General features: G+C 36.1%; 1 protein-coding gene across 13 annotated transcripts in view; it reads right to left on the bottom strand.

Moving 5' to 3' along the window:
• Nucleotides 1–21590, bottom strand: part of mmd (disintegrin and metalloproteinase domain-containing protein mind-meld) — a 750004-nt gene that overhangs the window by 195084 nt on the left and 533330 nt on the right. For 12 of the 13 annotated variants that reach the window (XM_081739577.1, XM_081739571.1, XM_081739576.1 and 9 more), the window contains exons 7-8: nt 13676–13867; nt 1240–1314 (exon numbers count right to left, since the gene is read on the bottom strand). In XM_081739577.1, coding sequence (XP_081595703.1) covers nt 1240–1314; nt 13676–13867 — 267 coding nt within the window. The remainder of the gene's footprint in view (nt 1–1239; nt 1315–13675; nt 13868–21590) is intronic. The other variant, XM_081739572.1, reaches the window with a different exon arrangement.

The following is a 21590-nucleotide window of genomic DNA, read 5'->3' on the forward strand; positions in this document are numbered from 1 at the left end:
TAAAGCATCGTTTGCGAGTACAACAAAAGGCACATTGTATGAAAGCATAGTTTCAAATGCAAGCGTTGAAAGCCAAAAGAAAAGCATGCATCAACTGTCAGAAAGCTTTCTTGCTACTAGCGTTGGAATAAAGTTAAAAAAATCAAACGTTGAAGTAGGCGAGCGCGCAGGTGGACCGAAAGGTGTTACAAAAAATGAAATATTTGAATCAGTAGTTTCGGAAAGGTCATGAGTCAGAAAATTTAGTTTTTGCTTTAGTACAACCCTTTTGTTTATTTATTTTGGAACGGCAATTGCTCACAACAAGTTGTTCATTTCGTACGATGACAAGGAAACTCTAGTTTTTCAAACAGAGGTCGATCATTTCGTGTTTATCAGAATTTTCAAAAATTAAACATTTCATTTTTCGATCTTCTCATAACGTTGCTTTTTTGACTCATGACTGATTCATTTACAGTGGTGTTGCTTAGTGTCGGCTTGCTTATCGAGCTGGGCCGGGCTGGGACCAAAAATTTTTGAAACTCATCGGGTCGGGCCGGGATCTTGTCAAAAATCTCAAAAACTCTCTGGGCCTGGGCTAGATTGTGTTGGTCCGAAAAATTTGGCGGACCGTGCAGGTGTCTAATATATGGAAATCTATATATATAAAAGAGAACGTACAAATCCTTTGTGAACTCATCACGCTAATACGGCTGAACCGATTTCTTTCATTTTTGGGGGGTTGTTAGGATTTGGACCCTAGATGGTTTTTATCATATCACTTTAATTTTTAATTACCAGTGTCTTGAGATAATGGACCATTCAAGTCTCCATAGTTCATCATAGGTAAAAATAAACGTATGTATATGCAACCCGCATGAGCACGTGACTCGGCGGGTTAACATAAATGACAGGCGCTTGCAATTTGAAAGCGAAAAAGTAAAAATTATCTAAGTAACAAAGTTTATTGCGTTCCGGGGTGACCGCAGCGAAGCGGGGTGAACGCTGCTAGTGATTGAATAAGTAAGGATATGGAGTAGAATTGTGTATAGCTGTTATTTACTTGTGTTTGCAACATATTTAGTGAAATTCGATGTTATGAAGTAATTAATTTCAGTCATGGTGAAATGGTTCAATTTTTCGGATCTAGCGAAGAAATAAATAAATAAAATTGACAATAAAATTAATGCATATATTTTTAATATGCAATACATTTAAATGTATAAAAGAAAATAATAATAATAATAGTAATTAACTTACCAAATCAGCAATATTGGCGACCTGGATGGCATCGTGAACTACTTCTAATCTCGTACTACCGTTTCGCTTTTCGAACTACAAAAAAGGAAATTAAGTATTTAAAAATTAGCATTGAGAAAAGTATAAAATTGATTTTAAAACATTCAATTATCATTAAGTAGTTTTAAGACCAGTTTTATGTAAGATCATAATTTTTTAAAAAATACATCTATAACCAGTTTTGGTTTGATACGTTCTGACAGACAGACATATTGACATATAAAGTCATTCGGTAACATTCGATAACATATACTATACTTATGTACAATATACGTTAGACATTTAATAGTAGCAATAATAAAAATAAATCTAAGTATTTCAAGGTATTTTGGAAATACAGATAGAATACAGAAGTTAACTAATTGAGAAATAAATAAAGTATGCTGTACACTTCTCGATACAATAGAAAATCTGTTTATGGCTTGCCTAATAAACCATATGTGTTGCTCGAGCTTCAGCGAGTAATACTTATTGTTTCTGACTATTCACACCAGTGACGTAACTAAGGATGGACAAACGTTGCTTGTGCCCCGGGCGCCAGATTCTAAGGGCGCAAAACTGGGAAAATATTTATTTTCACTATAAGGGAAAGAAAGTTTTTTTTAGCAAACTAAAGATTAAAAAAAAAAAACTCTCAAAAACTTAACAGGACAACAAGGATTCACCAATGTTAGGATCATATCCATAGAACATAAGTTAGCTTCAAAGTTATCTTTTGAGGACGTTGTAAAAACCTTTGCAGGCAAAAGAGCCCGCAAAGTTAAATTTTAGTTCAACGTTTTGTATTTTGATTTAACTTACATCAATTTAAGAGATTTGTAAAATGTCCGAGTATAATACCTGCTTGACTGTTTGTCATAATTAAATATTTTATTCTAAAGAGACTGTTGATTCATTCTACACGCATATGCATCCCGGTATAATTCCAAAAACATTGTGATTTTCAGGTATTATGATAAAACTATAAGAACATGTCAAGCATGCTACTCACAAGATTATTTGGCAATCAAAGACTAATTAGTTTGGTGTTTTATCTTGTACTAAAAATTAAATTATGTACTGAAATCAAGCTTTACCACTTGAAGAAAAAAATGGAATAGGAGAATTACTGTGTAATGCCAATAGCAGATATAACCGGGGAGAGTTTTGGTTTGGCTGGTCAGGGACGAGGGGGAGCTAATGCCAATTCTTGCCTACGGGCGACAATCATCTTAGTTTATTCGCAGCTCCACACCAGAGATTACTATCTTTTAATAGAAGTAGTTAATCTCAAATTGCATGTCTGTCTTTTAGAATCGAACTTGGTATTGTGAGAACCAAAAGCATCCGTGATTAGCATTATATATTTTTTTGTTATTATTATTATTATTTACCACGAAGTTTATATTATAATTTATTTCAACGAGCCGAAAAAAGATTTTTTTTTTGAAAAGGTGTTAAATTTTCTGTTACGGATTTTTCCTTTAATACTCCGAGGTTGATTGCCACCAACTTTCTGGCAACTTCTCCAGCCTCTCGACTTCACTTGACTTGTTCTTCGCCTCCACCCTTCTCTTGGTGTTGGTGTTGGTGCTAGAAGTACTAGTAGTAGTATCGGCGACGGCAATGATGCAGAAGCAAGCAGATTTGTCAGCCATTTTTTCTCTCCCTCTTTTCCAGTCAGTCACATCTCACTAGAATCTAAACAGGCAACACCTGCTCCACACACACATTGACACAGAGACAAACACAGTTCGTCTCTCAGCGCCTTTTCGCCCAAATCTTTCCAGTCAGACCCATCCAAAGGAAGATGAGATGATTATAATGATGCAACTTAAAATAGGGCAAACGCCCTTCATCTGTCTCCGAGGGTGATGTATGCAGTCCTTGTCTCAGGCAGATGACAATCGACAACTTTCAAGCACAGTAACAGAAGCGAAGGCGTTCTAACTACTTCTGTAGTACTACTACCATCACGACGTGCCGTGGCTTCGCCCCTCCGTTTTCAGTTTCGTTTTTTCCCACCTCCAGAAGCTACAATTACTCCAACGAAGTCTCTCTCTCACCCACAGAGCTTCCAGCGAAAGGTGTAATGAAGACAGTTCTACATTTCGCTGTCAAGATCAACAGTGAAATGAAAATATCTGTCCGTAACGTAACGGAACGGAACGGAGCATAACGGAACTGAAACTGAAGAGATAGAAGAGAGATATCTACTACTACTATCGTATATGCAAACTCACACAGACACATTCCAAAGTCCGGGAGGGGGGTTGGAGGTGGAATGCGGAGGGGTGAAGGAAGAAATGAAGAAGAGGCTAGACATGATCCTTCTAGAATGCTACTCCTCTCACTTGGTGACGGCTGTATGATTAATAGGAGGACCAGCTCTCTTTGGAGGCATAGTCTCTGGGGAATTTCTGCATGAAATAGCTGTGTCCAACTTCTCTCCTTCCCTAATTTTCTCTACAGCTCATTATTGGTCGAAGCTAAGCTAGAGAGGAACAGGAACTTTAGTTAAGAACCTGCTAGCTATCAGTATACAACAGCGTTGTTCAGACATTAGACACGTATCATGAAGACTGTATAATGAGGAAGGCTAATTTTAAACACATAGAGTGTTTTTGATTTAATATGTTACACATTTTGAAAGATCATAAATTACACGATTAGTGCAACGAATATTCTGCTGTTAATGTCAGGTTAAATCGGCCAGGTGACAGTGGCGGAACTAGAAGGTAAAATCTAGGGGGCAGACTCCAGAACCCAGTATGAGTTTACTATATATAAACTTTCAAAAATTTATAAATAATAGCTTAAATTATTTTTTGGCACGCAGAACACTGGGGCTTAGGCCCCGGGCTAGAGCCGCCACTGCAAAGCTCTACAGAACTTTACATACTGTTTTCTCTAAAGACTATTCAGTAGGGTGAGTTGAAAAGAGGGAGTTTTTGAAATCTAATTGTAATACTGCGGAAAAGTTGCGTATTCGCATGCTAATAAAGGGGAACATATTGATAAAATTCCTATATTTTATCTTTACACGAAGAACCTATTTTGAAAACAAAAAAGACTAAAATCACAAATTATTAATTTTGTGCTTAAATTTTAAAGATTAGGTTTTCCGGCTTATAATAGTATGAAATTACTTTATTTTAGTAATTTAATGACCTCTAAGAACCAAACACGGGCAGAACTATTGCATTTTCTTAGAAGGAAATGACATATTTTTATTTTAATTTTAAAATAAACTTAAAAAAAAATAATTTGCCTCCTTCTATACATTGCAGAAATATGGTTTACGTAAGACTATAATTTTCACAAACAATAAATACACTTTCCCCTCCACTTACTCGTAAATTTGTTACTCATTATACCAGGGGTAAAAGTGGATCTGAAAAGGTAGCGGCGATAGATAGCGGCATGACGTCAAACCGTTCTCCCTGCCTATCTTTGTCCATTGTAATTTTTTAAGAACTGGGGGGACGCCATACATATTTTTTCAAGGTGGTGGTACGGCGTTCCCCTTCACTTTTATCCCTGCATTATGCGCTACCTACTCCTTCACCTACGTTCAACAAGAATTACTAAAAAGCCACGTTTCGAAAATCCACAATTTCCAAGTTACATGGAGGGAATTGCAGAAAGAAAAACATCTAGACGAAGGCCGTAGTTCAAATATGCGGAACAAAATAATACAAGATAGGGAAGAAAACCTACACAGAAATGAAAGGTCTGGTTTAGTATAGGGAAGGGTTGAAAGCTGCGTCAAATCAATCGAGAGATTGCTGACAGATGATGATGAACCAGTCGGAAAGAATATGAATTTCGAATATCATATCATATTATACATTCCTGTATTTAACAATCAACTGACAACATATTTGCCGGCATGTTTCTTGTAATTTTACTAGTTATTTTGTAATTTTACATTAATCGTTGTAATTTTGTAGTCTTAGATGGCCATTTTGAAATCAGGGCTGGATTGGGAGCGCGTGGATTTAGGGTTATTATTATCAATCGTACTCCTGTACACTAATCTCAGTGAGACTCCGCTAGATAGCTCGAGCTCAAACATTCTATCCTTGATGAGACTCACGATCAGTAAACTCATTGGGCTCGCGTTCACTAGAGGACTCGAGCTCACTATTTTCATTGAGACTCGCATTTGCTCATTGCCTCAATGCTCCTCAAGTAAAGTCTAACCTTAACACATATGGGATATGGATAGCCACGGTTAAAGTCATCGTTACCCGTCAAGATGTTAACTCATGGTTCCATTAACAAACTCGACCGAGACAATAGCTCTAACTGACTATTCCAACAAACAGAATTCAAAAATTCCCTTTCATTCAAGAGTTAATATGTAGAGTAACGGACAGACAGACGTATATACTGAAATTAAGAGTGAATGTGTGGAGTAACGGATGGTCAGACGGATGTATTAAAATAAAGAGTGAATGTGTGAAGTGACGGATACAGGATGGATGTAGTAAAATTAAGAGTGAATGTATGGAGTAACGGTTGGTCAGACGAATGTACTAGAGTTAAGAGTGAATGTGTGGACTAACGGATGTACTAAAATGAAGAGTGAATGTGTGGAGTAACAGATGAACAGACGGAAGCACTAAAATGAAGAGTGAATGTATGGAGTAATGGATTTGCTAAAATTAAGAGTAAATGTGTGGAGTAACGGATTTACTAAAATTAAGAGTGAATGTGTGGAATAACGGATTTACTAAAATTAAGAGTGAATGTGTGGAGTAACGGATGGTCAGACGGATGTACTAAAATTAAGACTGAATGTGTGGAGTAGCAAACACAAGGATGGATGTACTAAAATTAAGAGTGAATGTGCGGAGTAACGATTGGTCAGACGAATGTACTAGAGTTAAGAGTGAATGTGTGGACAAAGGGATGTATTAAAACGAAGAGTGAATGTGGGAGTAACGGATGAACAGATGGATGTACTAAAATTAAGAGTGAATGTATGGGGTAACGGATTTACTAAAGTTAAGAGTGAATGTGTGGAGTAACGGATGGTCAGACAGATATATTAAAATTAAGAGTGAATGTGTGGAATAACGGATACAAGGACGGATGTACTAAAATTAAGAGTGAATGTGTGGAGTAACGGATAAAGGACGGATCTACTAAAATTAAGAGTGAATGTGTGGAGTAACGGATGGAGAGACGAATGTACTAAAATGAAGAGTGAATGTGTGGAGTAACGAACGGATGAACAGATGGATGTATTAAAATTAAGAGTGAATATACGGGGTTATGGATTTACTAAAATTAAGAGTGAATGTGTGGAGTAACGGACAGACAGAAGAATGTACTAAAATTAAGAGTGAATGTATGGAGTAACGGACGAGCAGACGGACATCAAAATTACAGTCTTAAGGACATAATAGCATGTTCCTGGTTACTGTACCATTCACATATTTTAAAACAAACACAAAATAAAATGTTTAACAATTCTACTTTTGTTTTATTCTTATGTCTTCCAACAAACAAATGAAAATGATCCTATTTGTTATCGAACCAACGATCTCTTTATTCTGTCAGTCAGAGAAGAGAAAAGAGAAAGAAAGATAAAGAAAAATTAGAAAAAAGGGTAGGAAACATGAGAAGCTGGTGGAGGCAAAAATAAAGCAATTTAGAAAATTAAAAGGACAGATAAACAGTGGCGGACAAGAAGACAACGTGGAGAGGGGATGGCTATTATGAATGGTTCCACGTCAGATGGCGTAAGAAAGGGCTTCTCAGGAAGCGAATTGAAAAGCATTGTTAGTGAATGAGAGATGAAGAGAGCCTTCTGAAGCATTACACTTCCTGTCCGCTTTTAAAAGGACAAAGGACACTTGTTGTTTCCCAGCGTTGCTTCCACAAAAGATCTCTAATGAAATGATGGATGAAGATGGAGGAAACTCTGGCGGCGCCATTCTCTTGCTCCGATGTCACTCAAAGCAGACGTAAGAAATTGCTTCGTTCACATTTTTTTCCTTTTCAAATATACTGTGTCCACGGATATTTCTAAGGCTTTTAAATTCAATACTTAGCAAAAGTTCATATTTTCTTGGGTTATTAAGTTAAAATTGCTGTTTTATAGCTTCAGTTTAGGATTATTTAAGTATTCCATTGTTAAAACAACTTGTTGCGCTCACACTTTTCGCCCACTGTACACTATAGTTTAAAATCGACGACGAAGGAAAGGAATGAGCCTACACTTGATCAGGGGCGGATCCAGGACCGACTTCTGGGGGGGGGGGTGGATTGTTATACTGCTACTTTTAAGGGCTCCAAACTTTAAGATGGGTTTTATTTATATACATAAAATAAGAAAGTTTCCTCTTCTGGGGGGGGGGAACAATCGCCCGGATCGCCCCCTGGATCCGCCCCTGCACCTGATACTATATTTCATGTAGAGTAAGCGTCAGAGTAATCTGTGTTTGATTAGGATTAGGAATTAGATTTCTATGCTTTCGGCATCTATGGCCATGTTAGCCCGTCAAACATAAGAGGAAGGACATCTTTCGGCGATCACATTGCCCGGGGTCAATTGGGGGAGAAGAAAGGCATGGGGAAGAAAGGAAGTGGCCTGGGACGAATATGTTAGGTACCGTCCCAGTATTTGCCTGGTGCTAATGAGAAAAACTCGGGAAAACTCTCACTCAGGATGGCTGGTCTGAAAGAGCTGTTACACGTTTTCGACCGAGTGTCCCCCACCGAAACCGGGATCGTGGTTAATTGAAAGTCCTAATTATTTACAATTATTATTATTATTATTATTATTATTATTATTATTATTATTATTATTATTATTATTATTATTATTAAGTATTCTGCCTTTCGGTAAGTCCTGAGACTAATGATTTTTCTTTCAATTTTAGATTTGGGCTTGGAAATGTTTTTCCCTCGTTTCTCGATTTTCAGCTTCCTCTTTTAACTTAAAATATTTTTTTCTATTTTTCAAATCATCAATCAGTTTTGTTCTTCTTCTTCCTATTCCTCGTTTTCTTTCCATCTCTCTCTCTATGGCGGTTGAAGAAAAGACAATTTCTTCGCAAGATGTGTCCAATCCGATTGGCTTTTCTGCGAAGGATGGTGGCCAGAAGCGTCCTCTTCTCTCCTATCTGTTTTAAAACGTCTTTGTTTGTTACTCTCTTTGTCCATTTTATCTTCTCCATCTTCCTCCAACACCACATGTCCAAGCCTCTGAACCATAAAGTCCAATACTCCATATACAGCACTTAACCAATATCTTCCTAAGTCCAATATTAAGGCTGCTAGTTAAGAGTGATAGTTTCTTATTGAATGCTTCTTCGGCTATAGCTATTGTTGACCTTATCTCGTTGGTGCAGTAAGAGTCTCTCATCAAAATACTTTCCAGAAACAAATGTATTTTAATTATCTTCCTTTCTTTCTTCTTTTATTTATTTTATCTATTAGTTTGCCTACCAACCAACACGCGGCTATATACAGCGAAACCTGTGTATGTTGGCCACCATCGGTTCCATCGAAAAGTGGCCAACTTAGACAGGTGGCCAACTTACAGAAAATAAGTGTGATTTGTGTATTTTTAGAATAGAATTTCTAGTATTACTTGATTGTAAAATTTTAATAAGCAGTGGCACGACAGCTACTTATAAATAATGTATATAGAGTAATCATAAAAATATACAGTACTAGAAAATATTACTATAGTATGCAAGAGCGCCGATTTCTCTGTAAATTGAGGGGGGGCATTCAGATGCAGAATGTATATATATATGAAGATTTTAAGACAAATTGCACTCAAATTATACCAAATATTGCATACTCATAAATAAAATAGGGGCCACATGAGCTTTGGGGAGCCCGGGCCCCCTCGGTTTCCCCAGGATCGGCGCTCTTGATAGTATGTTTAATATATATGCATACCTTTCTCTTCCTGAAAACTAGTCTGGTACATTGGATTATTCGGATTGAAAACACAATAACACAAACAACCATGAAATAGAAGTGTATGCACGCAGTTTATTGAAATTGATATTATAGCACACTGAGTAATTGAGATTGAAAACAAGAAAAGCTAAGTTATAAATTGAGAAATTCATATGCAATTTATATGACTTCTTTTCATTTGTTACTGAATGGTGGTTCATTCTAGACATATTTGCTTTACTCTTTTTGGCAGATATGCACATTCTAATATTGTAGTTAACTACCTCTTGTTAATGAGCTAGAAGTGTTTCCCTCGGAGCAAAAGATGTTTTGAGAAAATCTTGAGGGAATTCATATCTCAAAACCTCCGCTACCTTTTGACATGCAGTCAGGTGCCAATAAATGACAATTGAGCTTTAACCTTGAGAATTTTCCGGAATTACTAAAGCTTCCCATTGATGAAAGGAGCCGATATAGCTAATGGTTTTTACCAAAACAGACAGGGTAAACAAATACGTAAACCATTTCCTGAATTCCTGTACGAGCTTTTTCTTATTCACATCTTCCTTCACCACCCTTTTATGAGGGTAGTGTTCTGGCCATTGACCTCCAAGAACAAATCGTGCGAATCTATGCTTCTTTGTGTCCAGTCACAAATACAGAACATCTGCCTCTCATATGGGAATTCGAAAGAGTTAAGAAAAATACCAAAACTGTATTTTTCGTGGCCAAGATACGCAGGTAAATTTATCATTATCATCATAGGGTAAACATTGCTTCAGTGTGGCCAACTTGTAGAGTAGTAAGTAACAAGTGTCATATGGGAAAATGCAGGTTCAAGACGAAGATAAGCAGGTTCAAGATGCAGGTTCAAGATAAGCAGGTGGCCAACTTAGAGAGGTGGCCAAGTTGACAGGTTTCACTGTACATATATTAATGTTTAACTATGATTTTGGCGTAGGCGTAACTAGAGGTAAGGGTGTCGATTTCTCTGTACATTTGGGGAGCCCCATTCAGATGCAGAAAGCATATATGAGGATTTCAAGACAAATTGTCAAATATTGTAAATTTACAAAAACACTGAGGGGGCCTACATGAGCTTTGGGAACACGGGCTCTCTGGCCCCCCTGGATCGGTGCCCTTAACTAGAGGGAGATCAGAGGTGACTAGGCCTTCCATTCCCTAGAATACCGTTGCACCACAGGCTGAAACTGTGGTCGTTGAAAGATTACTTTCAATTGCAGTGATAGACAAACTACGACCCGCAAGCCAGATGCGGTCCCCTGAAATGATTTATCCGACCCATGATATGATTCCTAACCTGACGTATGAAAAGAGTTGTTTTAGAAACAAATTGTCAGATCATTTAACGTCACATCTGATTATTAGTGTATCTCAATTAGAACCACACTACGAGCAACTTTAATTATTAATAGAGCTTAGTATTACAAGAATTTTGTAAAATGAACCGTGGATGCTTTTAACAAATTATATTGGCCTGGTGAAGTTTCTTTCTTGTTTCTTTGGCCCTATCCTTAAAAAAAAAAAAAAAAAAAAAAAAAAAAAAAAAAAAAAAACTCATCAATACTCTAAAGTAAAAAGTTACAACGATATTGTGTATCATTGCATTGGTGCATTGGATTACTTCCAGTTTTATATTTTGATTTTGGGATAACGGTGCATAAAAATACACAATCTGTCGTGTAGAAGAAGAAGAAGAAAAGAAATTATATGTTGTTGATTCTGTGGATAGAAATAAGATGTAATCTTAATCGTTAAAGATCTATGTTGGTTTTATAGAAGTAATCTGCATATATAGTTGTCATAACAACTGAAAAAAAGAAAATAATTAATTAATGGAGTCTTGATAATAAAAAAGGTAATAGTGATACAAGATGTCTTGATTGAGTTAATGTGATTTGACCGTGTTGAAATATTTTAAGAATTATGCGGATGTTATATTTTAAATGGTGCCGAAAACACGGGAACTTTTGAGATTAGTTTGAAGTTAAGTAAAGCTGTCTCGATATAACTTTCAACACGGAATTTACTTTCCTAAGAAGTGGAAAACGAATCTATAGAAATTTAAAAATGGGTATTCATGGAATTGAAAATACAAATGCAGAAGGTGGTAATATAGAGTTACCAGGTATGAATTCAGCAGCGAACGTGGCTGCTCTTATAAAACAATTAGGTCAACAAATGTCTCGCCAAATGGAACAAATGGGTCAGCAAATATCACAGCAACAGCATAAAAGGGATACTCAGTTAGAGCAAATGTCTCACCAAATGGAACAAATGGGTCAACAAATGTCGCAGCAACAGAAGCAGATGGGTAACAAGCTGGAACAAATACAACAAAATATGGATGCCAAGTTTAAGCAAATAGATCAACAAATAAATCATAAGTTGGAACGAACCGATATTAAAATGGAGCAAATTCTGCACCGATTTACGGATGTGCAAAATTCTGTAGAAGTTGTCGAAACCATAGTGAACGAACACAGTAGTCAAATTAAGGAATTGCAAGAAGAGATAAACACCGTTAAAGAAAAGTTTAATATTTTAAACCGTGATCCGGTTCCAGTTGTCAACACTGAACAAATAACGTATCAACCTGAAGTAGCAGTGGACGTGGGGGATTCTTCCGAAGGAAGTTCAGTGAAGGAGGACAGCGAAGCTAGCATTTCGATAGATGGGAGAAGAAATCATTCGCATCACCGTAATGGAAATATTCATGTAAACTCCAATCGTTATAAGCACACTCGTAAGATTAGTCATTTTAGATTTAGTGAGATTATGTCATTGACGAAATTTAGTGGAAAAACAGACGATTTCTTTCCAGACTTTGACATTGAAAAGCCATTGGGTTGTCTTTTTTAATTCACACATGACGTGCCGTGCCTGTGCCGTTCCCATGCTGAGCCGTAGTTCACGAAGTTTCTTTTCAGACTTTGACATTGAAAAGTCACTGAGTTGTCTTTTTTAATTCACACATGACGTGTCGTGGTTCACGAAGTTTCTTTTCAGACTTTGACATTGAAAAGTCATTGGGTTGTCTTTCCTAATTCACACATGATGTGCCGTGTTTGTGCCGTTCAAATGCCGTACCGTAGTTCACGTAGTTTCTTTTCAGACTTTGACACTGAAAAGTCATTGGGTTACCTTTTTAAATTCACATATGACGTGCCATACCTGTGCCGTTCTCATGCTGTGCCGTGGTTCACGGAGTTTTTTTTCAGACTTTGACATTGAAAAGTCATTGGGTTATGTTTTTTAATTCACACATGACGTGCCGTGCCTCTGTCGTGCCCCGACAGATCGCCCGAAGACAAACCGACTTGTCGTGGCTCGTCGGCCGCGATCCTTCGGCTTTCTTCGGAGCTTACGAGGCGACATGAAGCACACGAACAACATTGTCCTCCTTGCAATCCAACTAGTGTAGAACGCAGCAGTGGCACGGCAAGGCAAGGCAGGGCATGGCATGTGTGAATTGTCTTGGCCGTGACACGGGGAGAGCATGGCAGGGGAACGACATGGGCACGACACCCTATGTGTGAATCAGCCTTTAGTGTAAAGTTAATTCCAAAAGTACGGCCAAACTAATAGATATCAGCATCTACGGTACCTCTATGTCTGATGCAATAGATAACAATAGATGCGTATAGGCAACTTGCAGATTTGAAACACTATTGTGATGACTTAATTGCAACTAAACTGAATTGTGACCTTACCCGAGGCTAAGTGGTTAATGTACATGTCTTTTATGTGGTAGATCCGGATTCGATTCCCGGCGGGAGCTCACGTGGTTTGAATCCCACGTTAAGCTGTTAAGTCCACATCTCATACAGACTCGCTGCTGAAAGGCACGGTAAAAATCAAAATCAAAGAAAAAATTAAAATTAAAGTGTACGCTTTCAATTTAATTATTTGAAAGTGGGTAATGATAATGCTAAACATCAACGTGCTTTCGTATTTATTAATAAGGTACGTAAATAATTAACCTATAGTGTACGGAGGAACGAAGAGAATTGTATACATTGATTGGAACAAATGAGGGTAATAAATCCTATTCCTTTCATTACCACCTCTACTGTTGTTTACAATATCTTAACTTCTTTGCATGCACTAGGTATTTTCCATACTAACTTCTAACATTTTTCTGTGTTCTGCAGTGGCGTATTTAGGATTTTGTTTCGGGGGGGGGGAGCTATGCATAAGACGTAAATAAGCACTTACATTTTTCCTTTCGTGTGCCGACAAATTTTAATGAAGTTCAGAATATAACAAATTGGTTTCGGGGGTGGGTTGAGCCCGATAGCCACCCCCTAAATACGCCACTGGTGTTCTGTATTATAATGTATACAGTGATATATATAACAGATAATTAGTGAGACTACAGAAAATATATGAACACAATATATATACAGGGTTGCACAAGAGTAAACTGACTAATGCGCCACTCATTTTATAGACAAAACAAACTTACCATGGCTTTATCCAGCACCAGGGCCGTCTCGATGTATTTAGAGGCTTCTCTAACATCTCTTTTACTCCGACTTCCACTGGGGACGTGCTTCTGCTTCCGATACGGACGCATCCGCCACTCAAGGTTCCCTGTATTGGCGCATCCTTTATGCACTTTGGTCCTTGCCTCAAATATCACGTGAGGATGCTTCTGCTAAAGGGAGGGAACAGTGTGCATTAATCCTTAACCAGAATTTTAGAAGAAATACAATAGAAACACTATAAACATCTATCATATAAATACACACAATTGAATTATCATTATAAAATGTAGTATGGTGTTTCCTTAACAGATGTCGCTACTCTTATGACTGTAACATGTGATGTATAATAGTGAAACAAAATGTATAATACATGCTTCACATTTGAAGGACGAAAGTCCATTTTAAAGTGGTATTTCAATGTTGAAAATATCGGTGTGAAGTTGAACGTCAGTTGGGGCGAATTAGTCCCAGAAGCGACAGTCCTATTAGCGACAGGAACTGTTATCTGTCCTATGAGCGACCGATTCATTTTTATTGAGATGATGGAAGATGATATGATTCCATCTTGTAAAATATGTTTGCCTCTGGCGTTATTAGCGCCCGAACAACCTTGGTATGAAATATGTACGTGCCAGTGATACTGTTCGTCAAATATATTTTTCCTCTACTGTGAGTGCAAATAAAACGTATTTTAATTTTGAGTTAGATTTGACATAAAACATATCAAGTAACTTAACGAGACAACAGGGATATTTCCATGAAAAGTATATTCCTATGTAATTATTGAAAATCCAGTTGTAATATCCCCTTTCTTCAAAAGCTCTGTTTTCTGTATTTAATTTTATTCAAATCTAATCACATACTAAGCACAGTAATATATTTTATTTTGAAAAATTTAAACGTGCAACAGTTTCGCCAACTATCTACTTTTTAGACTTCCTAAGACTCTATGAATAAAATGAAAAAAAAAAAGTCAATGATAAAAGACAGCTTTTGAGATCCCTTACATCTGATTGGCTATTCTCAACCAATCCAACCAATTACAATGCAGTTCACTCTAAACAATCCAAAAGGTAAACAAACTCTTTAAACTACCTTCCCCCCTATTGTAAGCTACTAAAACGTAAACTAATTGCTTAATTTGCCTTCCCTCCCTTGTTTTGACTTACACATAAAAGCTTGTCGTGTAGCAATCTGAAATAATCCCTTATAACTAGACGAACTGTTAAGTCCTGCGAGAGATTTGTAACTTGTGTAATAATTTCTTTAAATACACCGTATTTTAGATTTCTTTGATATCTTCAAGTGTTGAACACCTTTTTTCCATGGGCGCCCGATTAGAAGGCAGGGATCGCCCCCCTGGCTCACAAAAATGTATACGTAATGTAGCAAACCACGTATATTAAATACCAGATATACCAGACGTGATACGGCAACCATGGAGATGCCCCTCCCTAGAAAATTTTCTTCGGGCGCCCCTACCTCTTTCTGATTTCTTTCTTATGACATAAACATATTCAATCTAAACTTATGCTCCGTATCATTTTAACATGACATTTTTAATTATATTAGAATCATAGACAAAGGCGGAGCTACTCTAAATGTATTTAGTTAGTTTCCCCTTGATAGAGTCAATGTATTCATAGAAATTATTTCAAAAATATAATATTAGGAAAAACGTATAAAAGATTGTTAATGTAATGAGAGCATTCTCACGTATTAAATTCAGGTAGAGCGAAATTTTTCATAGTACATTTGTTAGGTTCTAAATTACATTAGCATGAAACAAGTTGAAGAAGGGAGAACCTTATCTTTTTCCATTATCTTAGTATGAACGAATCGGTGACTCAAAGAGCAGTTAACAGATCGAATCGGTCGCTCATAGGACAGTTAACAGTTCCTGTCGCTAATAGGACTGTCGCAAGTGGGAAGACACCAGTTGGGGCGTGAGTTTGAATAGAATCTTTGCCACGCTTGACAATTACACGGATTTGTGGTAAATACAAGGCGCATGGAAATGATTTGGTATGTATGTATGTACCAAGTCCGGGAGACTTCAATCTGTAAGTGCTGCTTCCTCGGCTAAAAAAGTTCCCACCAATTTGCGCATCTTCACTTTGTTGGAATTCTGATTCTATCCACTGTTTTACGTTGATTTCTAAGAATACTTGTATCTGATCTGCCATCCACAGCATATAAATTCGTTGCAGACGACTGTCTGTGGTATGATTACAATTAGTGATGTGATGTGACAAACCAGTTCTTTTGCTGCAGCTAGCTCATTCGTTCCAGCACGGATACCAGAATCATTCAAACTCCAAGGTACCAGTTAATTTTTGAACTAATTCTCGAATTCGATGTTGGAGCGGTGCTGTAATTTACGGCACCATTGTTTCTATGAAAGAGAAACGATTATATTGATCGAGTTTTCATATTTTCTAGCAGATGGTACAGATGTCTGCTTCCTACCAACTTCAATGACGGGTTACTTCTTGGTCTCAGGTCTGTTGTTATGTTATCAAGACCTAACGATAAAAGTACGTTGTTAGATATCTTTGTGCACACCCATATATATAAAAATCTAGGTAGTTGTTAGTTGTTAAGATTACTAAATTATGTGACACAATCAATGGTATTTGAGCTTGGCGAATGAAATGAAGATTATAACTCGACGTTGCCATGTGGTAAAAGGGTGTACCTAAGCAGACACACTAAAGCACGAGCAAGTGACGAGGTGACAGATAAATCCCGTTCTGTTTCAATAAAATAAACAAAACATGACAACACCGCAGCCCTCTCATTTGCTATAGTGATCGCGACAACCCGAAAAGCCCGGGCTCTATACCAATCATAGAACTGCTTTGCCTCACGTGTTAGGCATCGGAAGAATTCGGTACGATTCGTGGAACTGCCTTCCGAACACGCATTTGAGAAAACGTGAACCAACAGAAGCGCACCAACAATGTTGCCAAATTTAGGAGACATGCGGAACGAGCAACAAAAGACAACACTTAAAGAACTGTAACGCGAACACTAACAATTATTCTAATTAAATGGTGATAATAGTAATAACAAAAATATAAAAACAATAACAACAAAAGTAAACAAAACGAAACTTAGCGGTGATCTGACAACACTACTCTCTCAGAAGATGTTCTCCGTATTGCGCGAGAGATGACACTGGGAAAATTACATGTGTGGGAGTTGGTGAGCGGGAAACATCCTCGTGTTGTATTGGATGCTGAAATTGTTAGATCTAGGCCAAGCTTCACGACACTTTGCGATTGCTATAACAACGTTTAAAAGGAACTCAGAACACCGACTTCAAACTTTACAACGATATTGTATATCTGATCTATAAATTACTTCCTTTTTAATTGTAGCTATTTTGGGCAACGGCGCTTAAAAGTGCACAATCTGTTATGAAGAAAAAGAAGAAAAAGTGTAAAAAATATGTTGAGATAGATTGATGATCATGTAATGGTTGTTATTATAACTAGAGATAGTTGAGTTGTTTCGTGTTGCTATGACAACATAAAAATTACTATTCATGGAGTTCTGAGAATAAAAGTTAGTTGTTCTATATATTTGACGAGCCTAATTTCCAAGGTATGCAATTTTTAGTTTTTGCAATTAAGTGTATAAATTAAAATACCGAATCGTGTTGACTTACTCGAACTGTGGGCAAATATATATAACAGAAGGGAATCTTAAATAACGTTACAACTTCTTATGGATCTCATTTCTATGTTTTAGAACAAAGTATAAGGTACAGAGTATATCAACAAAAGAAATTTGAAAACGTTGTGTTACACGAAGTATATACATCATTTTCATTTGGTATTGGAATGGAAAGACGTAGTAAGAATGGTTTCGCCCATAACTCTTTTAGTTCTCTTTCTCCACCCTTTGTTTTACGAGTACATTTTCAAATGCCACATTCATTTATCACTCTCTATCTTTTCTTTTATATTCCTCCCTCTTTGCCAATACGAAAAGTGCAGACATCGGCGTTTTCAGAAACATAATTATTCAATTAGATGTCTCTTTTTTTAAAAAAATCTAATCATTCTTTCTTACTTTCTTTGTAAAAAAAAAAAGTATTCATTTCACTTCCATTTCATTATGTAACCCTCTTTCTCTCATTCTCTCTCCCCTACTCATGTCGAACTCCTATTCGATTCGAGTCATCTCTAACCAAAATCTGATCATGATCAGTATAACAGAATTAACGCTTTAGTGAGAGATTTCATTTCATCAGAGTTTGTTATTAACAGACATATCATGTATCTGTATAACTATCATTATTTTCTTTTGTACCCTACTTTGCTGTACAAGGGATCAAAAATCTAGAATTTCAAACAATATGAATTTGCTTTTTTTTTTTTTTTAAAAAAAAGAAAACAAAATAAAATCCTGTTTTAACACAGCAACAAATAGAGTAATATAATTCAAGGGATGTAATTTACATTCTTTTTCTCATTATTTTTTGTTGACATCATTTTGTTTACTTTTATAAGCATCAATAACATACGAGTCCAGTTAGATAGATAAAATAGACGAATAACACGATAGGCTGATCTAGTTACAGATAACGGAAGAGCAAAGCAATACATTAATTTTGAACAGAGTACGAAATCGATAGAATAATTTTTTTTTAAGCATCACCGTTCACTCTTTAATTATAATGCAATTCGAGATGGTTTATCTTCCTTTCCGAGATATATTATCTGCGAAACATTTACGCAATTTTGGTTTCAACATTTCATTAAAACAAATATCAAATTCAATTGAATTATATTACAAATGGAAACAAGTTTGCAGCTCTTTTTGCGTTTTGGCACTAACTTCATCAGAGTACTATATGGTATAGAGTCTGAAAACCTATAAATAATTCTGGCGAAGATTGTAGTAAAAAAAAAAAAAAAAAAAAAAAATACTGAAATGGGTATTACTGCATGGTTGCTAGCACGAAATCCACGAAATCTTATTATTCCCACCAGAAATTATCATTCTGACCTCCAAATTTATCATTCTCTCTCCAAATGTAACATTCTGCTCCCTGAAATTACATTTTCTCTCTAAATTTAACATTCTGCTCCCCACAAATTTACGTTCTCTCTCTAAATTTATTATTGTGCTCCTCACAAGTTTGTCATTCTCTCTCTAAATTTAACATTCTTTTCACCCAAATTTACCCTTCTATCTCCAAATGTAACATTCTGTTCCCCCAAATTTACCATTCTCCCTTTTAATTTAATTTTCTGGTCCACACAATTTTACCATTCTCCTTGTAAAATTTAACATTCTGATCCCCTCAAATTTATCATTCTTTGTCCAAATTTAGTATTCTTCTCCCCCAAATTCATTATTCCCACTCCAAATTTAACATTCTGCTCCCATAAATTTACTATTCTTTCTCCAAATTTAACATTCTGCTTCCCCCAAATTTACCATTCTCTCTGCAAATTTAACATTCTCCCATGCTTAACAGTTGAGAAATGAAAGTTGTTTTTAAACTGATACTTCACGTTTGAGGGCGTCGATGAAGTTCAACGTCAGTGGAGGCGTAGATTTGGAATAGAACTCCCTACACGCTTGATAAGTTTGAGACACATTGTACTTTTTGTGATATTCATAAGGAAATATGACCGCCCTTAGGAGGTGCAGGGTTCAATTGGAAACAATTTTGGTCAGTCCTAGAATACCCAGTCAACTTGCATCAAGCCCTATAGAAGTATAAAAACAAAAATAAAGTGCCCTTTATAATAGATCATATTTCTCTGTGGTAGAATGGAAAGCAATCAAAGGGTGCGCTTAAAAAATGTGTACCAGTTATTAGATCAAACGGATTTAATCTCCGTTTGAATATAAAATTACATACATATAAGTCTATAAGCAGGGGTGGAAATGGAATTCCAGAACTAAGCGGACAATCATTAGTAGATCGGGCTACGTCACCAGAACACAAGACCAGGGTTGACGGGTCATAAGGAAACTTTCGAGGGCGACCGACTAAAACAATAACGTTGGATGCAAAACAAAGAACCACCAAACAAAATCAAGATCACTATCGAAGTTTCCCAATTTTTACTAACAACCGCTGATATTCTTCCTTCTTTTGATGAAATACTTCAATTTACTAAGGGATCCACATCCCCATGATTTCCATCTCTGACTACGAGCAGCAAGCAAAATTTGTATATCACCACTGAAAAGTACACGGTCATACTACGGCTTGTTTTAATGGCTGTGAAATAATTTATTAAAAATATTAACTTATTTCTGCCCAATAAATTCACTGTTGGAAACATTTTTTTTTTACTTCTAAAAATCACTTACCATTCATAAACTATGAATCATATTACTTTTCCTTTTATTAAGAGAAAATAATTTTTCTTACTTTTCTTTCTCTGCAAATTGTTTTAGAATTTTGTCTAGAAGTTTGAACTCCCGCTAATTTCAGATTCAATTGACATAATTGCCAAACTGTTAAAAAGTTCTAGCTAATTTACTGATCTCAAATAAGTTTTAATGAGTTTCAGCTTGGATGCTACCTACAATCACTAGGATTCTTATGAAAATCTGAATGCAGTCTCCTAAAAAAAAAAAAAAAAAAAAAATGTGTTGTTTTATTACAGTAATCACTGCTGTTCTCTGTCAAACAAGAAATGTGGTGTTATATGTATATTGCAATGTGTTGTTGTGGTTACTCGACAAGCAAACAGTAGATTATACTCTAACACGGGGTCTCCTTAGGGGCGAGGCCAAACTAAGAGCAATTGTAAGGGAAAGTGTGGAAGACTTAGTACAGATACAAGTCCTGGTCCTTTGGCTATGGTTTTAATAAAGTTTGCAACCACTTTGAGTATTTTCAGTAACTATGTAGGTGAAGAAACCACTGCTTTATTGTAATATGCATTAAACTAAGCTCCAATTCAATTGCATTCAAATTAAAATAAAATTATTATACTGTAGATGTCCTCGATAAAAGTAAGTTATAATTCAGTTCAATTCAAACTAAATCAGTAAACATAATACCTCAACAAAAGTTATAATTCAATTCAAATCAAATTGAATTAATAATGCACTCAACATCTTAAATGCTCTCGATAAAACTACAATTGAATGGAATACGAATTAAATCAATAAACGTTCTAATGGATAAAACTAAGTTACAACTCAATCGAATTTAATTTAAATCAATAAACAAAGCTCCTTATATGTCCTCGATAAAACTCAGTTATATTTCAATTCAAGTCAAATTGAATCAACAAACACAATATTTTCAATCAAAAAAAGTTATTATTGAATTGAATTTAAGGTAAATTAATGAAGAATACGTTAAATACCCTAGGCTAGAGTTAACTAATAATAATTCATTTGAATTCAAATTAAATTAATAAATACGATAAAGCCATCCATAAATCAATAAATTATGAATTGCTGTAAAGTCACGATGTAAACTTTTAGTAACTCTTATAAAGTTTCTTATGGAATAATTAATTTTTTTAAAAACATAATTTACTTTACTTACTTGTTCTGTCATTATAGATAGCAGATGCAAAATCAGTCTGATGCTTCGATTTTGTTTCGTTGGTTTACAGTCATTTCTCTCTCTCTCTCTCTCTCATTCCGTGATATATGGTGAATAACGACCAGAAATTGAGAGAGAACACACACATAGAGAGAGACGGACAGACAGAGAGAAAGAGAGAGAGAACTTTCTTTTTTTGAAAACTCTAGTATTTGACAATTGTAACAGTTAACCGCTGCATTGACGTGAAATGTGGTTTCATCAGCGAAGATTACTTCGTTGACTATTACAGCACGTCGCATGCAAATTAGACACGTTTCCATCCTGTCAACCGGTTTAATTTTGTGTCCATTTCG

Source organism: Thermobia domestica, chromosome 15 (genome assembly GCF_964235325.1).
Source record: "Thermobia domestica chromosome 15, izTheDome1.hap1.1, whole genome shotgun sequence".
NCBI lineage: Eukaryota > Metazoa > Arthropoda > Insecta > Zygentoma > Lepismatidae > Thermobia > Thermobia domestica.